Below are 23,150 nucleotides of genomic sequence, written 5' to 3' on the forward strand. Positions count from 1 at the left end.
CATTGGGAAAGGAGAGAGGAGACGTGGGGGCGAGGGGGGAGAGTCACGGGGAGAGAGGAGGGAGTGGAGAGACATGGCGGGTGAGAGGAGGGAGGGGGGTAAGGGATGGAGAGAGGCGAACATTGGGCTTAATTCAGCCTCTGATTTTCCGATTCGCACGGTTGGCTACGTACGGTGCGAAAGAAGTTCAACTGAGTTCATACAAACGACGACCATCATCTTCGAGGTGGGGACGCCGTTCCTTCCTGGACTGTGGGCATGCAACCCACAATATGGACCTATAGGAAACCCATAACAACCGCCATTCGCCACTAAGTTGCGGTGACGTCACCACGGCGCTTGTACCAGGCTATGTGCACGTTGAGGCCAGTAAACCCATAGAGACTCATAGAGACTCATAGAGATACACAGACACATTGGGATACATAGAGACACACAGAGATACATAGATATAGAAATACATAGAGATGCATAGAGACACATAGAGGCACACAGAGGCCCATAGAGTTAGACAACCCACACTATGGACCGCACGGTAAACCCACCGTGGTCTTCGCTCCTTCAATGCAGGGGGAGGAACAGCGGCGACGCGACACGAACTGTCTCTCTCTCTGTGTCTCTGTCTATCTCTGTGTCTCTATGTGTCTCTGTCTCTCTCTGTGTGTCTCTCTGTCTCTCTCTGTCTGTCTCTGTCTGCTGAAGCGGTATCGTCGTGCCAGCAGCAGCAGCATCAGCAGGACCCCCACAGTGGCATTTAAGAATCGTTTTTTTAAACCAGGCGAGGCCCATTATAGAGCCCCTTTTCAGAAGCGACATGGCCACCAAATGATAGCTCAACGCAGCGGCTTACCACGTGGACATTGACGGCGGACGAATACTGCGAACGCGCGAGACCTTGATTCCGAAACGTGGAGTGGAAAAACCGGAGGATCCGGAAAAAAAATCCACGTGGAGAGAGAGACACGCGCAGGGCCGGGATCGAACCCACACCGGGCGAGAGAGATGGCATCTCACCACACAACAATGCCATGACGAAGTGTCAATCATGGGGGGGTATTTGTTGTCCATACTTCACCACGCTGGTCAGTGCGTGTTGGTGAAGGCGTCGTCCATGACTGATTCAGACACGAATGACGTCTTCGGATCATTTCGGGGTGTCAGTCGAGGCTGTCGAGCATTGACGACGACCAAACATGGTAATTGGCTTCACAAGGAACATGGATTTCACTGATTGGCTGACCTGATTATACGTATTTATATAACTGGGGGGGTGAGAATGTGTGAATGTGTGTTCATGAATGTATTACGTCAATGTCACTCAGCCTCAAATTATGTGCAGTAAACATCGCCACTGGGGGAGACAAAGGCGGCCGGGCGTGGTGGTTGCCACCCACCCACCTACCCCTCGTGTGCCGTGCCGGCCTTCATAGGTGCTCGCTAAGCAGCACTTGCCCCCAACAGTCTGTTTAGGCTAAACGGGGGATCTTTATCTTTGTCTACAAATGTGTAACTTGGAGGGAGAACACCGCATTCCTGTGTTCCACTCACACATTCCTGCACGGAAACGTCGGTCCCACTGCTCCACAGATCAAGCCATGCCGTAATGCCCAACATATTTCCTCTTTGCCCACATTACATGTAGTACCCCCCCCCCCAACTATCCCCCCCCCGCCCGCCCCACTGCGTGTGTGTGTGTAAGCCTCTGGCCTTTGAGCATATGGCACACTCGCATGATGTTCGGAATTCCATGGCAAGGGTCGAGGTAGCAACTTGGGGGTTGAGCTCAGGTCGTGGCAGATCAGCTGTGTGGGCGCAGTAAGGAAGACGAGGAGGTTGTGATGATGGGTGGGACACGTGGTGTGTGCAGGGTGGAGGAGGAGGTTGTGGTGATGGGTGGGACACGTGGTGTGCAGGGTGGAGGAGGAGGTTGCGATGGGTAGCGGACACGTGGTGTGCAGGGTGGAGGCTGTAGGAGGAGGTTGTGATGATGGGTGGGACACGTGGTGTGCAGGGTAGAGGAGGTTGTGATGATGGGTGGGACACGTGGTGTGCAGGGTAGTGGAGGAGGTTGTAATGATGGGTGGGTCACGTGGTCTGCAGGGTGGTGAAGGAGGAGGTTGTGATGATGGGTGGGACACGTGGTGTGCAGGGTGGAGGAGGTTGTGATGATGGGTGGGACACGTGGTGTGCATGGTGGAGGAGGAGGTTGTGATGGGTTGTGGACACGTGGTGTGTGCAGTGTGCAGGCTGGAGGATGGGGCAAGCCACTTGGAGGTTGGGAAAAGAGCGAACTGGTCCTGGGCCTCCCCTAGGTCGACACAGCCTCAAATGAGTTCCTGGTGCGATGTGTGAACATTGCCACTGGGGGAGTCAAAGGCGGTCGGGCGTGGTGCTGGCCACCCACCCCCTCGTGTGCCGTACCGGCCTTCATAGGTGCTGCTCGCTAACAGCACTTACCCCAACAGTCTGAAAATGCTCCAGGGGGGATATTTGTGTCTTTGGTGATGATGATGATGAGAGGAGACTGTGATGGTGGCCCTTTAGGATGTTGCTGACTGCATGAGTGAGGGCGACTGCAAGACAGATGTTGGTGGATATGAGTCTGTGCGATCGCATGTCGGATAATCATTCGTCGACCCGTACAGAAATGGTGATGGCAAAACAAATACATAGATATCGATTTTTCGGATTGCACATTTTATTTCACCGACATCACATACAAGCTAACGACAGGCATTTAAACAAATTGTAGAGATCTGCGGAAGCACCCACAACCTGAATTTAAAGTGAAATTAGAAGCAAAACCGTCATCACACATCAGCGATGGTGTCAGCCGAATCTTCGATTTGTAATTAACACCAAGTAAGCTATTTACTGCGCATCGTGTAAGGGATTTCATAATGGCGCTGTCGGAGACACCGAACCAACACTGCTATGATCCTGGTTTAAGCCCTGGGTCTGGGCGTCTCTAAGTGGGTTCACAATGACCGTGTCGGAGCCAGAGAACCAGCACTACTAAGATCCAGGTTCAAGCCCTGGGTGTGCGTGTGTGTCTCTCTAGAGGGCTCACAACGGTCGTGTCAGATACGGAGCCAGCCCTGTTGCGAGTCTGGTGTCAAACCCCGGGGTCTGGGCGTCTCTCAGCGGGTTCATAATGACCGTGTCGGAGCCAGAGAACCAGCAGCAGTGACATCCTGGGTTAGAATGAGTTGCAGCTGGCTCGTGTTTACACCGGGTTCTAAAGTGCAGTGCCTCAGCCCCGATCGCTGCTGACTGCAACTAAACAAATGACGTCTTCTGTTTCTTCCCTTCACTCTATTCATCACAGAAAAGCTCCCGATGGATGGAATGACTTACAATGTATCAATGACACGCAGTGAATTAATTAAAAGCGTCACCTCACATTGGTTCAGTTTACATTCAGTAAACGTTTTACCTTCACTAAACTGCCATCGTGACCTCCCGATCAAAGCCTCCTCCCTGTCTTTGTTTCATTTTTTTGTAGTTTTATGTACATACCCAGTAAACTTTAAACATTGCGCCAATGTTGAGGCAACGTTGGTCGAACGTTGAATCAACCAACGTTGATCCAACGTTGGTCCAACGTTGCCCGTTTCCTGGGTACGTAGCATCGGTGAAATTGTGTCGTCAACACTAACAACGAAGACACAGCACTTGGACGCACACACGCGCACAGCTGCAGCAGCACAAGGACAGCACACGAACAACAACAATGCCACATCCACATTCTCCAAAACACGCGTAATGCATATAATACTCTCAACGACTAATACACTCCCAAGCACGCGTTTAAAACTACCACGTGGGTAAGCCTCGCTGGGTGGTAGAACCTGCCAATGGCTGGTCTGGAACCTTCCTAGGCTGGGCTAGGAGCCATCCCGAAACGTCGAGCTTTTTTATTTTTAATAGGGGCCACTACGTCATCTTATAGCGGTGGCGAGTGTTAACTCCCTCGCCTGGTACGCAGGAGGTCGTGGGTTCGACCCCGACCCTGACGCCTGCTGCTGTGTATTTTGAGTTTGCGTGTCTCTCTCTCTCATCATCATCACGGTGGCTAGGAGATTTTAACTCCCTCGCCTGATATACAGGAGGTCGTGGGTTCGACCCCGACCCTGACGCCTGCTGCTGTGTATTTGGAGTGTGCGTGTTCTCAGTGGGCCTTACCTGGTCAAATGAAGAAAGTTTCCTTAATTTTACGACGATAGTGATTACAATAAAGAATGGGTTTATTAAACGTGGTGGTGCGGAGTGGTTAAGGATGGGTAAGGGTAAGATTATTTAAGATTATTTGGCTGCTATGAATGTCTACATGATCATAAGCCACTTTAGTTCAGCTATCATTTGCGGCCTGGTCGATTCTGAAAAAGAAGCTTATCGTGGACTTTACCTGGTAAGATACAATTAGTTTGTTTTAAAGTTATTTGTTTACCTTATCTATACTTTACATTCCTATCGTGATGTTTGTATCGTTTGTTGATGTTACGTTCTGACCCCGTGTCCCTACTGGACATCTGTGAATTAAAGAGCTTCATAGCTCATCGGATTCTTCCAGTACAATACAGATTCAGGTAGGGGTAGAGGGAATGATAGTGATAGTAGTAGTAGTGATAGGGGTTGGGGTAGTGATAGGGGTAGTGATAGGGGTTGGGGTAGTGATAGGAGTAGTGATAGGGGTTGGGGTAGTGATAGGGGTAGTGATAGGAGTTGGGGTCTGCCTGATTAATAGTTGTCTAATTAGTGTTTGAACATCTTAACACCTCCTGTAATCTTGCCTTAAAGGGTACATCCTATTCTTTTTCCCCCATCACGTTGATACCGGCAAAACGGGTCCCATAGATTGGCCCGTTGCTTCAACTTCCGTACCCGGGGATTGAACCGACGACCTCTGGATTGCAAGCCTCAGTGTGCTAAAGGGCCGTCCATAAATGACGTCACGCGATTTTGTACGATTTTTGACCCCCCCCCCTCGTCACACGGCGTCGCAAAAAGTCAGACCCCACCCCCCTCAAATGACGTCACAAAGCTCTGCCACCCCCCTCCCCCCACCAAAATAAAACATGCTTCAAATCGCTTTAAACTATTGTCATTGTAGTGCGTAATGTGCCGCTGCAATTTGATGTTGTAGGAGAAAACATTTATTAAAAAGTCTATTTAAGTAAGTAGAACGTGTCTATATTTAAAGTTGTGCATTCTGATGTGACGTCACATTTCTCAAACCCCCCCCCCCCTCGTCACACATCGTCACAAATGTCTGACCCCCACCCCCCCCCTAGGTGCGTGACGTCATTTATGGACGGCCCCGAACCATTAAACCACGGCAGATCCAGATCCCAGTAAGACGCTTTTTTTAAGTTATCCCAATAAACATATCATACAGTCTTGATTTTAAAGCTTTCGTGACTGCAGGGATTCATATTCTTGGTTCTTTCGGTAAAGTCACGTAGAAGGGAAATAATAAAACAATAAAAAATTATAAAACAATAAAACTCTCACGACGTTTCGACTGCAACACAAGCAATCATCATCATGAGGTGTGAAATCCACAGCAAGAACATTTTACCGAAAGAACCAACAATATATAATACAGTCGCGAATGTGTTACCCCACGGGTCAATGCTTTCAAACAGCAACTGAGATAACCGCGTGAAGCATGTTCGCCCCGTTGCCACGCGAAGCCGCCGTGACTCACGCCCGAGTTTCATGATTCACTGCCTGCCGTGCCACGGCCCCGCAACCAAACATCGTTTCACGCTCAAGGAAGCAAAAAGGAGCATTGGTTTCGTTTCAAGCGCGGCGTTTTCACTTCCAACCCCGACCTCCAACAGCTAACGTAACACATTCCCCTCCGCACCCCCTCCCCCCCCCCAAAAAAAAAACCTAAAGCAAATACAGGCGGTCTCCGGTTTGATTCGATTAACGACGCACCTTCCGACACGGCTCCAAACGCGGTGGCTGCAAGATGTTAACTACCTCTCCTGGTGTACAGGAGGGTCGTGGGTGCCATCCCGACCCTCACGCCTGCTGTACATTTGGAGTTTGCAGTGTCTCTCTCTCATCATCGTCATCACGGCTGCAAGATGTTAACTACCTCTCCTGGTATACAGGAGGGTCGTGGGTTCCATCCCGACCCTGACGCCCGCTGTATACTTGGAGTTTTCGGTGTCTCTCTCTCTCCCCGTGGTCGCGTGAATATTTCTTCCGGTTTATCCCTCCACAATTATTAGAATCAAGGTCACGCGTTTGAGGATATTTGGCTGCTGCGATTGACTTCCACGTGAAAAGTCACTCCGTTGAGCTAACACTTGCCATAGTCAGGTTGCTGCTGGAAAAGAGCGATATACAGGGGGGTGCTTCAAAACAATGTGAACACTTGTGAGAATCTGCAACAACACCACGAGAAATGGAGACCACCTGGAGAAGATTCCAGGCACGCGTTGACAACGATGGCGAACAAGTGAGAGACTCTCGGACTTTTTGAAGCTATTAACATCACATTTGTTATCTCGTTACAGCGTAGCATTATCCGTTCTTTTTCCATGAAAAAACGATAGTCCCATAATCGGTGTTAACATTTTTTTGAAGCACCCTGTACATATATATTCTTGGTTCTTTCGGTGAAGTCACGTAGAAGGGAAATAATAAAATAATATTAATATAAAACAATAAAAATTCTCACGACGTTTCGACTGCAACACAAGCAATCATCATCGGGTGTGTGTTGCAGTCGAAACGTCGTGAGAATTTTTATTGTTTTATATTTATATTTTATTATTTCCCTTCTACGTGACTTTACCGAAAAAACCAAGAATATGAATCCCTGCAGTCACGAAAGCTTTAAATCAAAAGTCACCCTGTACGTAGTTCAGAGGGCTGTACCTGGCAGAACAAAAGTTTAGTTGAAGCATGTGAACAGCCGGTCTGGTTCGCGACGTGACTTGGCGTGGAGATGTTGTTTTTCTCGAGCGGGGTTTTGTTCGTCGTTGTTGATGTTTACCTCTTGATAAACCGCGTTAAATACGGCTGACGAAAGGGGGAAAAAAAAAACCACATCGGCAAGTGATGTCTCTCCCGTTTCGACCGTCTACGATGGGGCTTCCCGGGGAACGCGTTGCGACGTCGCGAAAGCGGTGAGCCGCCCAACCTACAAACGGTGCAGGGGATGCAACGCTGATAACGGAACAAAAAAATTGCACGCGCACGAACTGCCCGCAAAAAAAATAAACCCCTCCATTTCAGGATGGAATTAATTCATTCACCCACGACATTATTAACACTCGCTCCGCGCTTCCGTGTTGCGTTATTGTGGGCAATTCACAACATGCTCAATGATAACACACGAATAACATAAATACTGAAAGTCGCGGCCTACTCTCCACCTCCAACGGGGCAATGGATGTTGCCCGTAACCGCTCGTGGCCACGATCCAGTGAAGGAAATTCGCCGTTCCCATGGCAGGGAACTCGGGATTTCCATAGGACAAACCAGTGTTGACTTTCTAACACAACCCCCCCCCCCCCGAACATCGTCAGTTTTCTTTTAAATACAACCACCAAATAACCACCACCACTCCGCAGCGAAGATATTAATACATACGGCAAGTCGTGGCTCGCCGTGCCCTCCGTGCGCAAGCCACTCGTGGCCACAATCCAGTGAAGGAAATTCGACGTTCCCGTGGCAGGGAACTCGTCCAGTGTTTACTTTTCCAAAGGAGAACCCGAACACCGTCAGTTTAAATACAACCACGATGTTATTCTCACCGCGATAACCCCCAAGTCTTGGCGGCCCACCGTGCCGTGCTGTGCAAGTCTACGGCAAGCTGTACCACCCCAACGGGAGACCTGCCGGGGTACACACCGTGAAACGCGTTTGGAAGCGACGGGAGTGAAGTTTTACTTACGAACCAATCGACTCACGAACAGACCTCTGGAACCCAACTCATTCCGTAAGTAGAAGAGTCCCTGTAGTGTTATCACTGCAGATTCAACAGTTTCCTACCCCTCTTAGCTAGTCGCCGCAGCTTTAACACGTTGGCACCACCGCAGAGTCAACAGATTTTTAGCGGATGTGGAATCGACGGATCACTTTGGGTTGGATCGAGCGGTTGTTGTCGCTCAAACTCGTTCTGGGCCGGCGGGTCACTCTGCACACCCAGAGCAGCCCCCCCCCCACCCCGCGCCAGGTGACAAGACGCATTCACTTCTCTCTCTAAATACCGGTCATTCAAAGTGATTCGTATTACCGGAACATAAAAAAAAAACTTTTTTTTATACGCGGCTACAAGATTTTTTTTGAGGAGTGGGGGAGCCATTTAGATCTTGTTAGGGTTAGTTCAATCAGGGTAGTTTACATAACATCATTTTAAAATTAAATATCACAAGTCAAATATTAATGTCCTAAACAAGAAGGGATTGAACGTTGTCGTGAATTCCGCGTCGACCCACTTGGAGGAAGGTCGCCGGGGGTACCGAGGCCCACCGGGGTACGGGAACCGCACTCTGAGAACCACCGCTCTATAGATCCCTGCTGCTGCTGCTGTGCATCATTGATTCACGCCACAGTGGAGTATACGGTGGGCACAGAATAAACGTTTGCGATTGCCAAGCTGACAATGAACGTTCGCGACGACGACGACGATCGAGATCTCAGCGTCCCCGCGCAGCGCCGACGGAAATCGTGCCGAGCAAATTGTCCGTGCCGCGTAAAAAAAACTAACAAAAATCTGCTGTGCGCTCAAGCGTGACCAGAGATTTTTTTAACTCGAAAGCGTTCTTACCGCAGTTCACTCAACCCGAAGACTTTACGATCGCGGCGATTCACGTGCCGTCAGTTAGAGAAGAACTAATAAAATTAAGTACGAAGGTAGTCAAACGCTTGGAAGATGCGGTGCAGGAAAATGATATGTTTCTAATGGTTAGCTACTTATTAAGAACTTTCATTACCGTCGTTGTTATTTCACATAGTCAGGAAAATTAGCAACGATGATCACGATATCGCGGAGAGAAAAAAGAACCGGGTCACTACGGTTATCGTGGATTGTACATATCGTACGGCGAATTTGATTATCGCCAAATCGCAACAATCCTGGCGTATACTGCAGAACCACAGCCATAAAAGAGGTCGTTTTGGGTTCGATCGCGTCAATATAAATGCGTCGTTAAACTCGCCACCACCCGACACAGCCAATCAGTAAGGCTTGTCACGTAAACAGAGCGTGGCAATTCGTTACTAGTTCAGCACTAACCGGTGTTTTTTTTATTGTTCACGTGACAAACTTTTACTAATTGGCTGTGTCCGGTGGTGCCGTGTTTTCACGACGCATTCGTATTTATGCGATCGAACCCAAAAAAAGAAAACCTCTATTGTGGATAGTGGTCATGTAACCCGTACCACTACTACTACTATTACGACTTGTCAGAACCACAACAACCGCTGTGGATTTCCAAAACACTGCACAAGGGGCAATACGAGAACCGATTCGCCTGTCTGACCGCGACCCTGAACCGTGACGATTCATCAAAACCGTTACGTTAAAACCGTCGCCACGCCAACTTCGCTCATCCTCAAAGCAGCGGAGGCTTTTGGCTGTTAGCCATCGAACGGCGCTTTCAGATGAGCTGCTTCCGCGGCCGTCTGGAACGCTCTTTCCTTGCGATATTAGGAAGCCACCGAGAGCTACGCACTTTAAAATCATCGAGATTGAAAACTCACTTTCTTTCGAGCTGCTTTTTGCGTGTTAGTTTGCTTGTCCTTCCCCCGCACCTCCGATTAGCGCGGTTGGCTACGTATGGTGCGAAAGAAGTTCACTGTGCACGCAACGTACGCAACGTACGTTCCTCGGAAAAAACCTACGCGCGGCCAGAATTGAAGACGTACCGGAAGCCACTTAATCAGTGTAACGAAACGAGAGTGACCGATCGTCGCCTTGTAGCATTGAAACTCGGCAGTAGCGACAACCGATCTGTCGGTAACAGCAAATCCACACCGAATGATACAAACTAAACGGAAATAAATAGGTAATGAAACACACGCGGACTACGACCCCTCACTTTAAAGTTTCTTTACATCGCCGCAAACCAAAAAAACTAAGAACAAATCACATCTGATTTCCGTAGGAATAACCGGCAGTCGGGTTGGAATTTGTCCCGTATTCGTTTCCATACCCATAACCCCCTGCGTTTCCCCCATAACCCCCGGCACTTCCGCCATAGCCTCCTCCTCCGCCACCGCCGCCACCGCCAACGCCGCCGCCGCCGCCGCCGCCGCCACCGCCACCGCCAACGCCGCCGCCGCCACCATACGGATCGGCGGGCGCCATGGGGTCAGACCCATAACCGTAGCTTGGGACGTTGCCGTAAGCAGGCGGCTGCTGCTGCTGCTGCTGCAGCTGAGAGGCGACGGCCTGCGAGGCGGCCTGCTGCACCACGGGACTCTTCCACGCTCCCGTCGTCCACTCCTCCTGCGCCTTGCTCATGCTGCCGCCGCTGCCGCGGTAGTATCCGTGCACCTACAGAATCGACGGTGGCGAGGTGTTAACGGCCTCGCCGGGTACGCAGGAGGTCGCGGGTTTGATCCGGGCCCTGACGCCTGCTGTGTATTTGGAGGTTGTGGTGTCTCTCTCATTATGGTCATCACGGTTGCAAGATGTTAACTACCTCTCCTGGTATACAGGAGGGTCGTGGGTTCCATCCCGACCCTGACGCCCGCGTGTTGTCTCTCTCCCCGTGGATTTTCCTCCGGGTCCCCCGGTTTTTCCCCCACCACATTTATAGACAACATCACGCGTTTTCAGAGTATTTGGCTGCCATAGATCTACACGTGATGATGAGGCGAAGCCACTTCGTTGAGCTCTCGTAAGTGATAGCCAGGTGGCTTCAGAGCCATGGAGCTCAGTGGGCCTTACCTGGCAAAATAAAAAAGCACGTAGTTTCTAACAGTTTTAATGTAACTGGGATTTATTTTTTTGCTTTAAGGCCATACGGTGCTCTTGACAAAAAAAAAAATGTGCCGAGGTTTGTGCTGTTGTTGTTGTTGACTGTGGTTGCGCGTTGTGGCGTTGAAACGTCACGGACACCACGCCGAGGGCTTTCACTCAGCATCGGCAACCCCCCCTCCCCCTGCCCCCCCCCCGCCACCTCCTGCAGGAATCTCACAAAGAGTCTTGACGCTCGGTAAGGCACTTCCCCCGGGGTGAACAAAGCGCAATAACAAAAGTGATGATGGCAGTAATAAACCCGTGCCGGCGGGGGGGGGACGACATTCGACTCGTTGGAGCATCTCAACGTCCCGTTTAAATTCCAGATTAGGTTTCGATTTAAAGCTTTCGTGACTGCAGGGATTCATCTTCTTGGTTCTTTCGGTAAAGTCACGTAGAATGAAGGGAGAAAAAAAAAACTAAAGATAAAAACATGTCTTTCCGACAGACCTGTTCTTCACCTGAGGACGGCTGCTTGCGTTGTGGCCGAAACGTCGTGAGAATTGTATTTTATTATGTTTTATTTTTATTTTATTTTTTATTTCCCTTCTACGTGACTTTACCGAAAGAACCAAGAAGATGCCAGATTAGGGTTAAAGCCAACTCTGATATATATATATATTTTCCGTCGTTTGACACTGGAAAAAAAAAAAGGGGGGGTACCCCATGGATATGGTCACCTTGGTTAACGCGAGGAAGGAGAGCACGGCGAGGCCGGTAAACATGATGGTCGGGATCAGCATCACGACGGCCGCTCCGATGTTGTAGCTGAAGAACGAAATGGTCGCAATCCAGCCACTGTGGGGAAGACGCAAGGGTCAACGTGACGGGGAAGACGCGCGGGTCTCTCCCATGCACTCTCTCACGCACTCTCTCACAACAACAACAACCGCCATTCGCCACTAAGTGGCGGTGACTTCACCACGACGCTTGTGCCAGGCCACGTGCACCTTGAGGCCACGTGAAGCGTCGAACACCCGCTGGCAGGAGGTCACGGGGCAGACCCAGGTGCCACGGGTCGACTGACTGAGATGACCGAGATGAGTGGCTGATGCACCACCTGTGCCCCCTACTGTGCCAACTTGCTGTGCTTTAGCCACCCGGCGCTCCGCTCGTTGTTGTGAGTGTCGCTCCTCCGCCCTCTGTTGTTGTTGGAGGGTGATTGCCTCCAACTGCCCAGTAGCGTCCTTCACGAGCCTCCTCCACAGAGGCCGATCTTGACACCGCTGGTACCAGTCATCGGCAAGTCCACTCAGCTCCACATCCTCCTGCACCACATCACTCCATCTCTTCTCTAGCCTGTGCCGCGCCTGTTTAGCCCCCGAGATCCGGCCGAACAAAAGCTGTTTGGGCATGCGGTGATTGGGCATGCGGGCTACATGGCCCAGCCAACGCAGCCTTGCCTGCCGGAGGAGCTCACCCATGGGACTTTGTCCAGATCTTTCAAGGATTTGTGAGCTTATATTCTTGGTTCTTTCTTACCGAAAGAACCAAGAAGATGAATCCCTGCCGTCACGAAAGCTTTAAATCGAGATTTGTGAGCTCCTCACACAATCCAGCCTGGTTTAACCCAGGATTGATCGTAGGCAGGCCAGCCTAAATGTTTCTAACCGGCGAAGATGTTCCATTAGGGGGGTCCACGTTTTGCAAGCGTAGAGAAGGGAGGGAATGACTGTGGCCGAGAAGACCTGAAGCTTCGTGCGGAGCGACAGACCAGGTAGCTTCCACACAGCGTTACGCAACCGATGAAAAGATATTGCCGCTCGACTGATTCGCAATGAGACCTCTGCTGTTAAACTGGAGCCGGTCATAAGCACACTGCCCAGGTATGGGAAACTTTCCACTCTCTCCACAACTGCCCCATCACCGATTGGGAGTTGTGGGGGTGGAGTGCCCGATGGTACAAAATATCCAGGCAGGTGGCACACTCCAGTCTCAGCAGCAGCGTCTCCAACTCCTCCTCTGAGTGAGCCGCAATTACCAGGTCGTCGGCATACATAACGTGGTTGACCAATAGGGAGCCATCCCTTGACCGCACCCGGGCATCGATCAGCCTCCCATTGTATCTGTACCAGATGGTACACTCTCACACACACTCTCACACACTCTCTCTCACACACACACACACAAAACAAAGACAAAGATCCCCCATATAGCCTGTAACAGACTGTTGGGCCAAGTGCTGTTAGCGAGCACCTATGAAGGCCGGCACGGCACACGAGGGGGTGGGCGGCCAGCACCACGCCCGGCCGCCTTTGTCTCCCCAGTGGCGACATTTACTACACACCGCACCAGATGCTCATTTGAGGCTGAGTCGACCTACACACACACTGAGGGAGCAGCAGGTCTAACGGCAGCCACCGTGGGGCCCCTCACCAGACTCCCCAGCCGGAGATGCCGATGGCCTGAATGACGTTAATCGCGAACTGAGCCGTGAGCACGAAGAAGAACGCCATGAAGTTGAAGGAGCTGTCGGTCCTGGGGCACACAGAGCGGTGGGGGGGGGAGGGGGGGCACGGAGGGGGGGCAGAGTTATTAATAAATGGGAGAGTCAAGGAGGGACATCACAAGTTTAGCATCCTTAGCCCCGCGTGTATCTACGGTTCTATTTCCATGTGCAATTGTATTGGCGGACTGTGGCGTTGTAGCGGTGTGGTCTGTGACTGTTCTTGCCGTTGTTTGCTGTCTTGTCCGAGCCTTTGGAATTGGTGTGCTTATGCAATTTGATCAAATATACATTGTCCATTTTATGTACAGTAAAACCTGGGATTGCGAGTAACTTGGTCTGCGAGTGTTTTTCAAGAATTTTAAGTAAATATTAATTTGATAAATGAGCGAGGTCTTGCAATACGAGTAGTACGTGTATACGCTTTGTCTGCCGAGCGTCACGTGATCACAACCCTCGACGACTGAGAACTCCGTTTCGCCACTGGTGCACGAGACAGAGACCTGATCCCTGCATCTCAACCCTTTGTCGTACCGATGACGCACCGATGACGATGACGTACCGATGACGATGACGTACCGATGACGTACCGATGACGTACCGATGACGATGACGCACCGATGACGATGACGTACCGATGACGTTTCCGAACGGAACCGGAAGGAAAAAATAAGACAACTTCATCGGTACCGAGGCTCCCACAAGACCACGTGGGACGGGCGTGCGTGACGCAGTTCAGCGCCGGCTATCGCAGAGTGGCGGCGGTCGTGTCGATACGGTTCCCCGCGGCGAGTGACGTCGTCTTTAGAAACGGCGCCACTGCTACGCCTCTCTAAATAAACAATTTCCGCCGAACCGCTCGCGCGTCCCGAGATCCAGCAGTGGACGGGGGAACACCCACGCCCTGCGAGCTGCAGTCGTCTCGGACACGGGACAGGGTGTAAGTGGTTCGGTGATGCCAGCATGGCCATCATGAACCCCGAGAAACGGAGATGCGCCCAAACCAAGAGCTCAAGTGCAACATCTCAGCTTCACTGACTCAGTGTCTCCGACACGGCCATTATAAATCCGCTTAAAGATGCATCGCTCCCTCGGCTTAAACTCCAGAGCGTCAGCTGTGCTGTGTCTGTGTCTTAGACCCGCCCATTATGAGCTCAATTATGAAACAGTTCTTTGTTATTTTACCAGGTAAGGCCCCACTGCGCTATATAGCTTTTTTTCATAAGCTACCTGGCGATCACAAAATGATAGCCCACTTAAATGGTTTATCACGTGGAAACTTAAAGCAGCCAAATACGCGGAACGCATGTCGATTCTAAATGTGGAGGGAAAAACCGGAGGACCCGGAGAAAAATCCACGCGGCCACAGGGAGAGAGACACGCAGACTCCAAATATACAGCAGGCGTCAGGGTCGGGATCGAACCCAATAGCTCCCGTATACCAGGCGAGGTAGTTAACATGTTGCCACCGTGGCGAGTAGTTGAGACACCCAAGCCGAGGGTTTAAACTCAGCGCTGTGCTGTCGAGATGTCTTCGGCCCGGCCATTATGAACCAAGCCCCACAACGCCCCCGCCCCAACGGAGGAATTGTTTCTCCGCTTCGACCTACTTGAAGGCTTTGTAGATGGGACGGAACCAGCACACGTAGGAGCACGGTGTGAAGAGAAGGAGCCACACAATGGCCAGGCCAAAGTTGGTGGCCGAGCCCCCGCCGATGATCCAGGCGAGGCATCCGATCAGGTTCACGGCCAGCGTCAGCCCTTGCACTGAAACGTCCAACGGTAAAGCACGACCGTGATTTGTGACGCGCGGACTAATGCGTTCCGGGGTCGCGCTCGTTCAACACACAGGGAGTGCCTGTGCCTCGTTCAAAACCGAAACCGTCATCACGCAAACTCCGGCCATCCTCGCAGCAGCCGCAGCGGCTTCTGGCTGGCCGTCGGACAAAGATGGTGGCCACCGCATCGCGCGCTTTCAGGTGCGCTTCTGCGGCCGTCTGGAACGCTCTTCCTTACGATATTAGGAAGCTATTAGAGTTATGCACGTTTAGTTCATCATCTAGATCAGGGGTGGGAAACGTCCGGCCCGCGGGCCGTGTAAGGCCCGCGAAATCATTTGGTGTGGCCCTGCAAAGGCAACCGCAGGTGGGACTCTAAATTCAATAAATCTAGGAGCAAACCTGGAAAAGCAGTTGCGAGTAGCAACAACATCATCAACACCAGCTAACATCACATGCCTCGCTAAAGAGAAGCAGTTCCAGCCATCGCATTAGGGGCGAGTTAATTAAATGTTTGACCAAATATAACGGGCAAATTTTTAAGTTGATAATTTTGTATGGCCCGCGAATGATGTTATAAATATCCAAATGGCCCTTGGCAGAAAAAAGGTTCCCCACCCCTGATCTAGATGGACAAACCAATTTATTTAAAAACTGCTATTTGTGTTTCGTTTGTTGTGCTTCCCCCCCCGCCACCTCCGATGAGCACGTACGCTGCGAAAGGAGTTCAACATAGAAACGTACACACGTACATACGTACACCAAAACAAACATACACACAACATGCATAACATATACATGCATACGACATACAACATACATACACACGTACGTACATAGCCAGAGGTAGTAGAGCCGCTTGACGGTCTGCGTGTGTGGCGGAGGAATGTCGCCCTCGATGTCCTGGTAGAAACACGGCTTCAGCCGAATGAACTTGGGCAGTGGGGGGAAGTTATTTTCTTTCTCTGCAAACAAACGGACGCATTGTTGTTATTGTTATCATCACTATGGCTACTATTATGAAGCAGGAATGCTTCGCCAGAGTCTCAAGACTCTTTTCTGGAGGGCCCTACCAAGCTTTCGCAGTAGATGATGGTGGGAGGGTGATGGGGCATTATTGCAACCGCTGTTGCTTATCTTGTGGGGAGCGGTGCAGCGATTAGCGCTACGCTGCCCTACGATACCCCGGCGGCCCGAGTTAGATTCCTGCTCACGGCACAACACCAGTGACGCATATTTGAACCGGTCCTGGGCCTCCCCTAGGTCGACTCAGCCTCAAAAGAGTACATGGTGCGGTGTGTAAAAATCGCCATTGGGGAGGCAAAGGTGGTCGGGCATGGTGCTGGCCACCCACCTCCTCGTGTACCATTCTGGCCTTCAGAGGAGCTCGCTAACAGCACTTGCCCCCGTGGTCCTTTAAGGCTATAATAGGAGGGATCTTTGTCTTTTGTATTTGTAAGCATGTGACCAAATCACGGGGAATGCAACGCGATCTCATCATCTGATCTTAGAAGCTAAGCAGGGATTTTGAGCCTGGATGGTGCAAAATAAAACTGGGGAAACATTTTAACAACTTTGAAATGTGATTTATTTACCTTTCCTATAACGTGCATTCTTATCGTGTTATTTGTATCGTGTGTTGTTGTACGTTTCTGACCACCCTCCTCCCGCCGGGAACTGGACATCTGTGAGAAAAATAGCTTTATAATTCATCAGATTCCTCCTGCAGTCCGAATCAAAGTTCTGAGTCGTAGGCCGGGAACGGGGAGAAATACTCGGCATTGAAAAGCAACAGCAGCAGTTCCGCACTTTGAAAAGACACAAAAGAGTGTCGACACGCATGGTGTTGGAGTGCAATCTCACCTGACATGATTACAAACTCTCTCGCTTGACTGGACACGGGGACGCTTGTTCATTAACCTGAGAAAACAGTTTCAATGTTTACAATTTTTTCCTTTTCAACGATCTCCAAACGCCCGTTTCAAGGAAAGGCACGATGGAGTACGGCTGAATGTTCATTCTCATTGTTCATTTTAAACAAAAATAGGGTAAATTAATGACAAAAATAACTAAACTCTTTGGTTATTTCGATAAAGTCACGTAGGTAGAAAAAATAATATATCACGAGGTTTCGATCGCCACACAAGCATTCGTCTTCAGGTGGGAGAGAGAAGACGATTGGTTGTGTGGAGATCAAAACGTCGTGATTTATTTTATTTTTTCTACCCACGTGTCTTTACCAAAAGAACCAAAGAGTTTGGATTCCTGCAGTCACGAAAGCTTCAAATCAAGACAAAAATAACTGTTTGATACAAAGCACCTTTTGCCAATAACATCGTGTTCCAAGCGCTGAACAGAAATAAAAAAAAATATCCGACTTCTCTATTATCCGCGCGAATGACGGGGAGGATGGCAGTGGATCATTAAAAATCACGGATTATCCAAAAATAATCAAACTCCGCCACCCACTGTTGTAAAAAGATATGCAACCACCGTACCGTAGAGGCGGTCACGTTTGATTTCGGATTAACCGGAGCAACATATTTTTTTTTCCATTTAAGCACACGTGACTTGCAAGAAACATTTCCAAGAATAACGATGTACAACTGTTTGATCGACCATTAATTTGGGCTTCCGAGGGAAAATCCAAGAGTTATCAATTTGCGTCAATCTCAGGTGCGCGGTTAGTCCACAAGTCGGATAAACCGCACGCGTGGATAATCGAGAGCAAAAACTCTGAAAGCCTCTAAATTGTCGTGGGTAAAGAAAGAATCTCACCACAACGACCCTTCTCTAACATCCGTGCGTTTCCGGCGACTCTCGCTGGACCGGCCCTGCCGAGTTTCTCAAATCTGTCCGCACGCTTTGGTTATAAGGCCGTGTGCTACGAATGCTGACTCGGACTTCTGAGCCAGCGGCTTTGCCAATCGTGGCATCAACGCTGTTACTTTCACGACGAACCACCAGCAACGTGTGAGGAAATATCGACGACCGCTATGAGGGCATGACGGACAGATTTTTTTTTTTGGCAGAGCTGCTGGCACGCGGGACGAATCCCGCCGAGCCACTTTTGCAGCCAAAAAAAATGAATCTTGGGAGTAAAATCGAATTGTTTTGATGGCTTTTAAAGAGCCAACGTTTAGATATTGTCAAAATCGAACTGATGTTTTGTACGCACTGCGGCCAGGCACTCAGTTAAGGCTGAGTCGACCGTTTATTGGACACAATCACTGCACCACTTTATCTTCCTTTCGATTTATTAAACGGTATCCATAACAGTATTAACATGCAATATTCCCTTTTAGTTACGAGTCTAACAAAATAATACACACGATTAAATATGAAACATCGATCTTCTTGGTTCTTTCGGTAAAGTCACGTAGAAGGGAAATAATAAAATAATAAAAATACAACAATAAAATACAATTCTCACGACGTTTCGGCCACAACGCAAGCTGCCGTCCTCAGGTGAAGAACAGGTTTGTTGGAAAGACCTGTTCTTCACCTGAGGACGGCTGCTTGCGTTGTGGCCGAAACGTCGTGAGAATTATTTTATTATGTTTTTAGTTTTATTATTTTATAATTTCCCTTCTACGTGACTTTACCGAAAGAACCAAGAATATGAATCCCTGCAGTCACGAAAGCTTTACATCGAAAAATTAAACATCGAGTTCCGTGATACAAGCAAATCGTCTTGGAAACATAACCACGTCCTTAAGTCGAGGACTGCCCCTATTCCTGTTGCTGATGACAAAGATAACGATGACAGGAGGCATGGACACCCTTGACTAGTTGGTTGGTGGGGCATATGGGGTCCACACCAAGTCTATATCCGTCAGGGTTATCTCCTTATCCTTTAACTCCTTATCCTTTATTTCTGGATCTCATCTCCCCCCACTCCTCACAACATCCACCACCCTCCCGCCGACCGGCGCATTCAAATGGAGAAGCATTGCACACTTTGACGTGCCAAAAAATATATTAATTTTCCTTTCAATAAAGTCACCAGTGGCATCTACATCTTGCAGAACCAGTGGCATATTCATCTGCAGAACGTGAAGACCCAGTGTCATCTACATCTGCAGAACGTGAAGAACCAGTGGCATCTACATCTGCAGAACGTGAAGAACCAGTGACATCTAAATCTGCAAAACGTGAAGAACCAGTGGCATCTACGTCTGCAGAACGTGAAGAACCAGTGGCATCTACATCTGCAAAACGTGAAGAACCAGTGGCATCTACATCTGCAGAACGTGAAGAACCAGTGGCATCTACATCTGCAGAACGTGAAGAACCAGTGGTATCTACATCTGCAGAACGTGAAGAACCAGTGGCATCGAAATCTGCAGAATGTGAAGAACCAGTGGCACCTACATCTGCAGAACGTGAAGAACCAGTGGCATCTACATCTGCAGAACGTGAAGAACCAGTGGCATCTACATCTGCAGAACGTGAAGAACCAGTGGCATCAACATCTGCAGAACGTGAAGAACCAGTGGCATCGACATCTGCAGAACGTGAAGAACCAGTGGCATCTACATCTTAAGTGTCGTCCGTAAAAAGAGGAGTCCTACAATCGTGCGTTTCGGCTGACAACGGCCACCAAGCCGTGCCACTGCAGTCAACATCCATCCACGCACGCTCCAGGCTCGAGACTTTGCTTAGTTTTTCAGATCTGATGAGTTCACATCCTCCCTGGGCATTACTACAAGGGGATACAATAATCGTGACTTGCAAGTCCAGCCAATTGTGACACGTGATCCAAGCGAGTGATGATGTTGTACATGGATGTGAGGACACGACATCACACGGTCTCTGTATGTGACATACGATGAGTGTCACGACTACAGCATTTATAGAACTGGCTTGGTCTGTTGTGTGTGTGTATGTATAATGTTGTGTGTGTATGTATAATGGTGTGTGTGTATGTATAATGTTGTGTGTGTATGTATAATGTTGTGTGTGTATGTATAATGTTGTGTGTGTATATTGTTGTGTGTGTATGTATAATGTTGTGTGTGTATGTATAATGTTGTGTGTGTATGTATAATGTTGTGTGTGTATATATAATGTTGTGTGTGTATGTATAATGTTGTGTGTGTATGTATAATGTTGTGTGTGTATGTATAATGTTGTGTGTGTATATTGTTGTGTGTGTATGTATAATGTTGTGTGTGTATGTATAATGTTGTGTGTGTATGTATAATGTTGTGTGTGTATATATAATGTTGTGTGTGTATGTATAATGTTGTGTGTGTATGTATAATGTTGTGTGTGTATATATAATGTTGTGTGTGTATGTATAATGTTGTGTGTGTATGTATAATGTTGTGTGTGTATATATGTCGTGTGTGTGTGTATGTATAATGTTGTGTATGTGACCAACTATCGATTCGAGTCCATACACGACTGTATGAAACAGCATCTACCAAACAGTCCATAATTCTAATTTGTGTAAATGCAGCCCTCCGTGAAATCACGGGGGTCGTTTGACCATACTTCACCAAGCTAGTCAATGACTCACAGTCTATACATTATACTTACAGCCTCTATAGTTGAGACAGCATGTATATTACATGCAGTCTTGACATGAGAAACACACACATGTCTATTTATTGACATGCACTCCATGTGTAACAGTCTATATAAGAAGCGGTAATACACAGTCACATGATACTGTCGGTCTATACATGTCACATACAGTCTACATGACACGGTCTATACATGACACAGTCTACATGACACATACATGTCACATGCAGTCTACATGACATGATAGGTCTATACATGACACATACATGTCATATACAGTCTACATGACACGGTCTATACATGTCACATACAGTCTACATGGCACATACATGACACATACATGTCACATGCAGTCTACATGACATGATAGGTCTATACATGACACATACATGTCATATACAGTCTACATGACACGGTCTATACATGTCACATACAGTCTACATGGCACATACATGACACATACAGTGTACATGACACAGTCGATAAATGACACATACATGACACACAGTCTACATAACACATACATGACACGGTCTATACATGACACGGGCCATACATGTCACATACATGTGACATACAGTCTACATGCCACGGTCTATACATGACACATAGAGTCTACATGACACGGTCTATACATGACGCACACAGTCCACACGATGGGTCTAGACGTAGTAAGGCTATACATGACATAACCTACGCTGCATGTAACATACAATCTACATGTAAACTGCCCACTAATGGCGCACTAAGGTCACGTTAACGCTTGAACAGCGGCGTTAACGTGTCCCTCACGCTGGCAACATTAACACGATAACGCCTGAACGCACAAGTTTTCTGCAATCCGCACGGAAGGCTGTCGCCGTTGAATCGATGTAAATAAGCGTAAACGTTTAAGAGTAAGGAAATAATTCTCAAAATATCGCGTTCGCAAAAACTCACCGTTGTTCAACACTCCGCCCCCCACGCACACACACACTGGCCGGTGTCGTGACGTCACCGCGTACCGACGTCGTGACGTCATCGCGTACCACCGCCGCAGTGGGATTCGAATTGCGAAGACGTCACCGCGTAAGGAGGCCCCACCCCCCCCGGATCACCTCACCGCAACACTCCCCCTCCCCCATCGTCACGGCGTTACGTCGTGACGTCACGAGCCGATCACGCGTTACGTCGTGACGTAACGCTTTCGTGACCGTAGGAATTCATATTCTTTGGGTCTTTCGGCAAAGTCACGAAGATAGACATTTTTCTTACAATAAAATAATAAAAATGAAAATGAAACTAATCGTCATCAGGAAAAAAACGGAACGTCATGATATTTTTTTTATTCACTTTATTTTTTATTATTTTATTGTTATTATTTTTTTATCTTCGTGACATCACCGAAAGACACAAAGAATACGCGCTACGTCGTGACGTCCCTCCCATCGAGTCACCACTTCGCGCTATTTGGTTTGGCGCATGACGTCACGGCGTAATGCGCGGGGAGGGGGGGTACGCCTTTTGCGCGATGACGTAACCAGCGCCGGACGAGGCTTACGTCACGGCAAATCAAACCCACTGCGTAACGCGGTGACGTCATGTCGTTGGCCAGCGGGGAATGTTTGTTGAACAAGGGGTAGGTTTTGCGAATGCCGCTCTTACTAGTAGTACGTTTTAAAATGTACAAGCTTACACAGCACACTGTACGCATACAAACCGCGAGCACTGTTCGATTTTTTCCGCGCGTAATTAACGTGACGTCACGACGGCCATCTTGGGTAGGGGAGCGGGATGGTTGCGTGTTTACAAATGGCCGACAGCCCGTCGTCGAGCTGTAATGACGTCACCGAAGGTCTTATATTTTTATTTTCTGTTTATTTTGCGTTACGATTCGTGTGGCTATGAGGTTGGGCCATTGAACAAAACTTCGCCTATTATTCATATTATTGTTCCTTTTAAGGCCAGACAATGTTATTGACGAATATGTTAAGTTTTTGCACTGCGTCGAATTATGACCCACGACATTGCTTAGTTAATTTGTAATTAATTACAAATTCTACATTTAATTACAAAATCGGATAATATGGCTAAGGGTTTCATATTCGACAGGTTGACTGCAATATGATTGATCACTTCGGACTGCAATTACAGCATATTTGAACGCTGTTTCAACTACAAACGTCACAATATTTTGTACTAAACTATGAGATTGAAAGCAAAATTAAAAGTCATTGCAAGTGTGGATTTATAACTGCGGAAACTTGGCAGGACCCTCCTGAAAATGAGTCTTGAGACTCGGTGAGTGAACGAGCCTAATAAACTACTGGACGTCTGTGACAAAAAAACAAGCTGCATAGCTCATCGGATTCCTCCAGGGTACATATTCAGCTTCTGAATAATACTGGTAGGAACCTCTGGT

The 23,150-nt window shown here is 48.7% G+C and overlaps 1 protein-coding gene across 2 annotated transcripts; it reads right to left on the bottom strand.

The window, feature by feature from the left end:
* Nucleotides 1–5,063: 5,063 nt before the first annotated feature.
* On the bottom strand, nt 5,064–21,787 carry LOC144950859 (secretory carrier-associated membrane protein 5A-like). Of its 2 annotated transcripts, none has more exons than XM_078881005.1 (7): nt 21,689–21,787; nt 17,081–17,137; nt 16,054–16,182; nt 15,050–15,206; nt 13,370–13,471; nt 11,674–11,791; nt 5,064–10,525 (listed from the first exon to the last, which is right to left on the bottom strand). In XM_078881005.1, the coding sequence occupies exons 2-7, from the start codon at nt 17,085–17,087 to the stop codon at nt 10,115–10,117; spliced, it is 924 nt and encodes a 307-aa protein (XP_078737131.1). In that variant the 5' UTR covers nt 17,088–17,137; nt 21,689–21,787; the 3' UTR covers nt 5,064–10,114. The 2 variants fall into 2 exon arrangements, with proteins under 2 accessions (XP_078737131.1, XP_078737132.1); XM_078881006.1 differs by lacking the exon at nt 21,689–21,787 and adding an exon at nt 21,577–21,675.
* Between the last annotated feature and the right edge of the window lie 1,363 nt (nt 21,788–23,150).

This window comes from Lampetra fluviatilis, chromosome 59, assembly GCF_964198595.1.
Source record: "Lampetra fluviatilis chromosome 59, kcLamFluv1.1, whole genome shotgun sequence".
NCBI classification, from domain to species: domain Eukaryota; kingdom Metazoa; phylum Chordata; class Hyperoartia; order Petromyzontiformes; family Petromyzontidae; genus Lampetra; species Lampetra fluviatilis.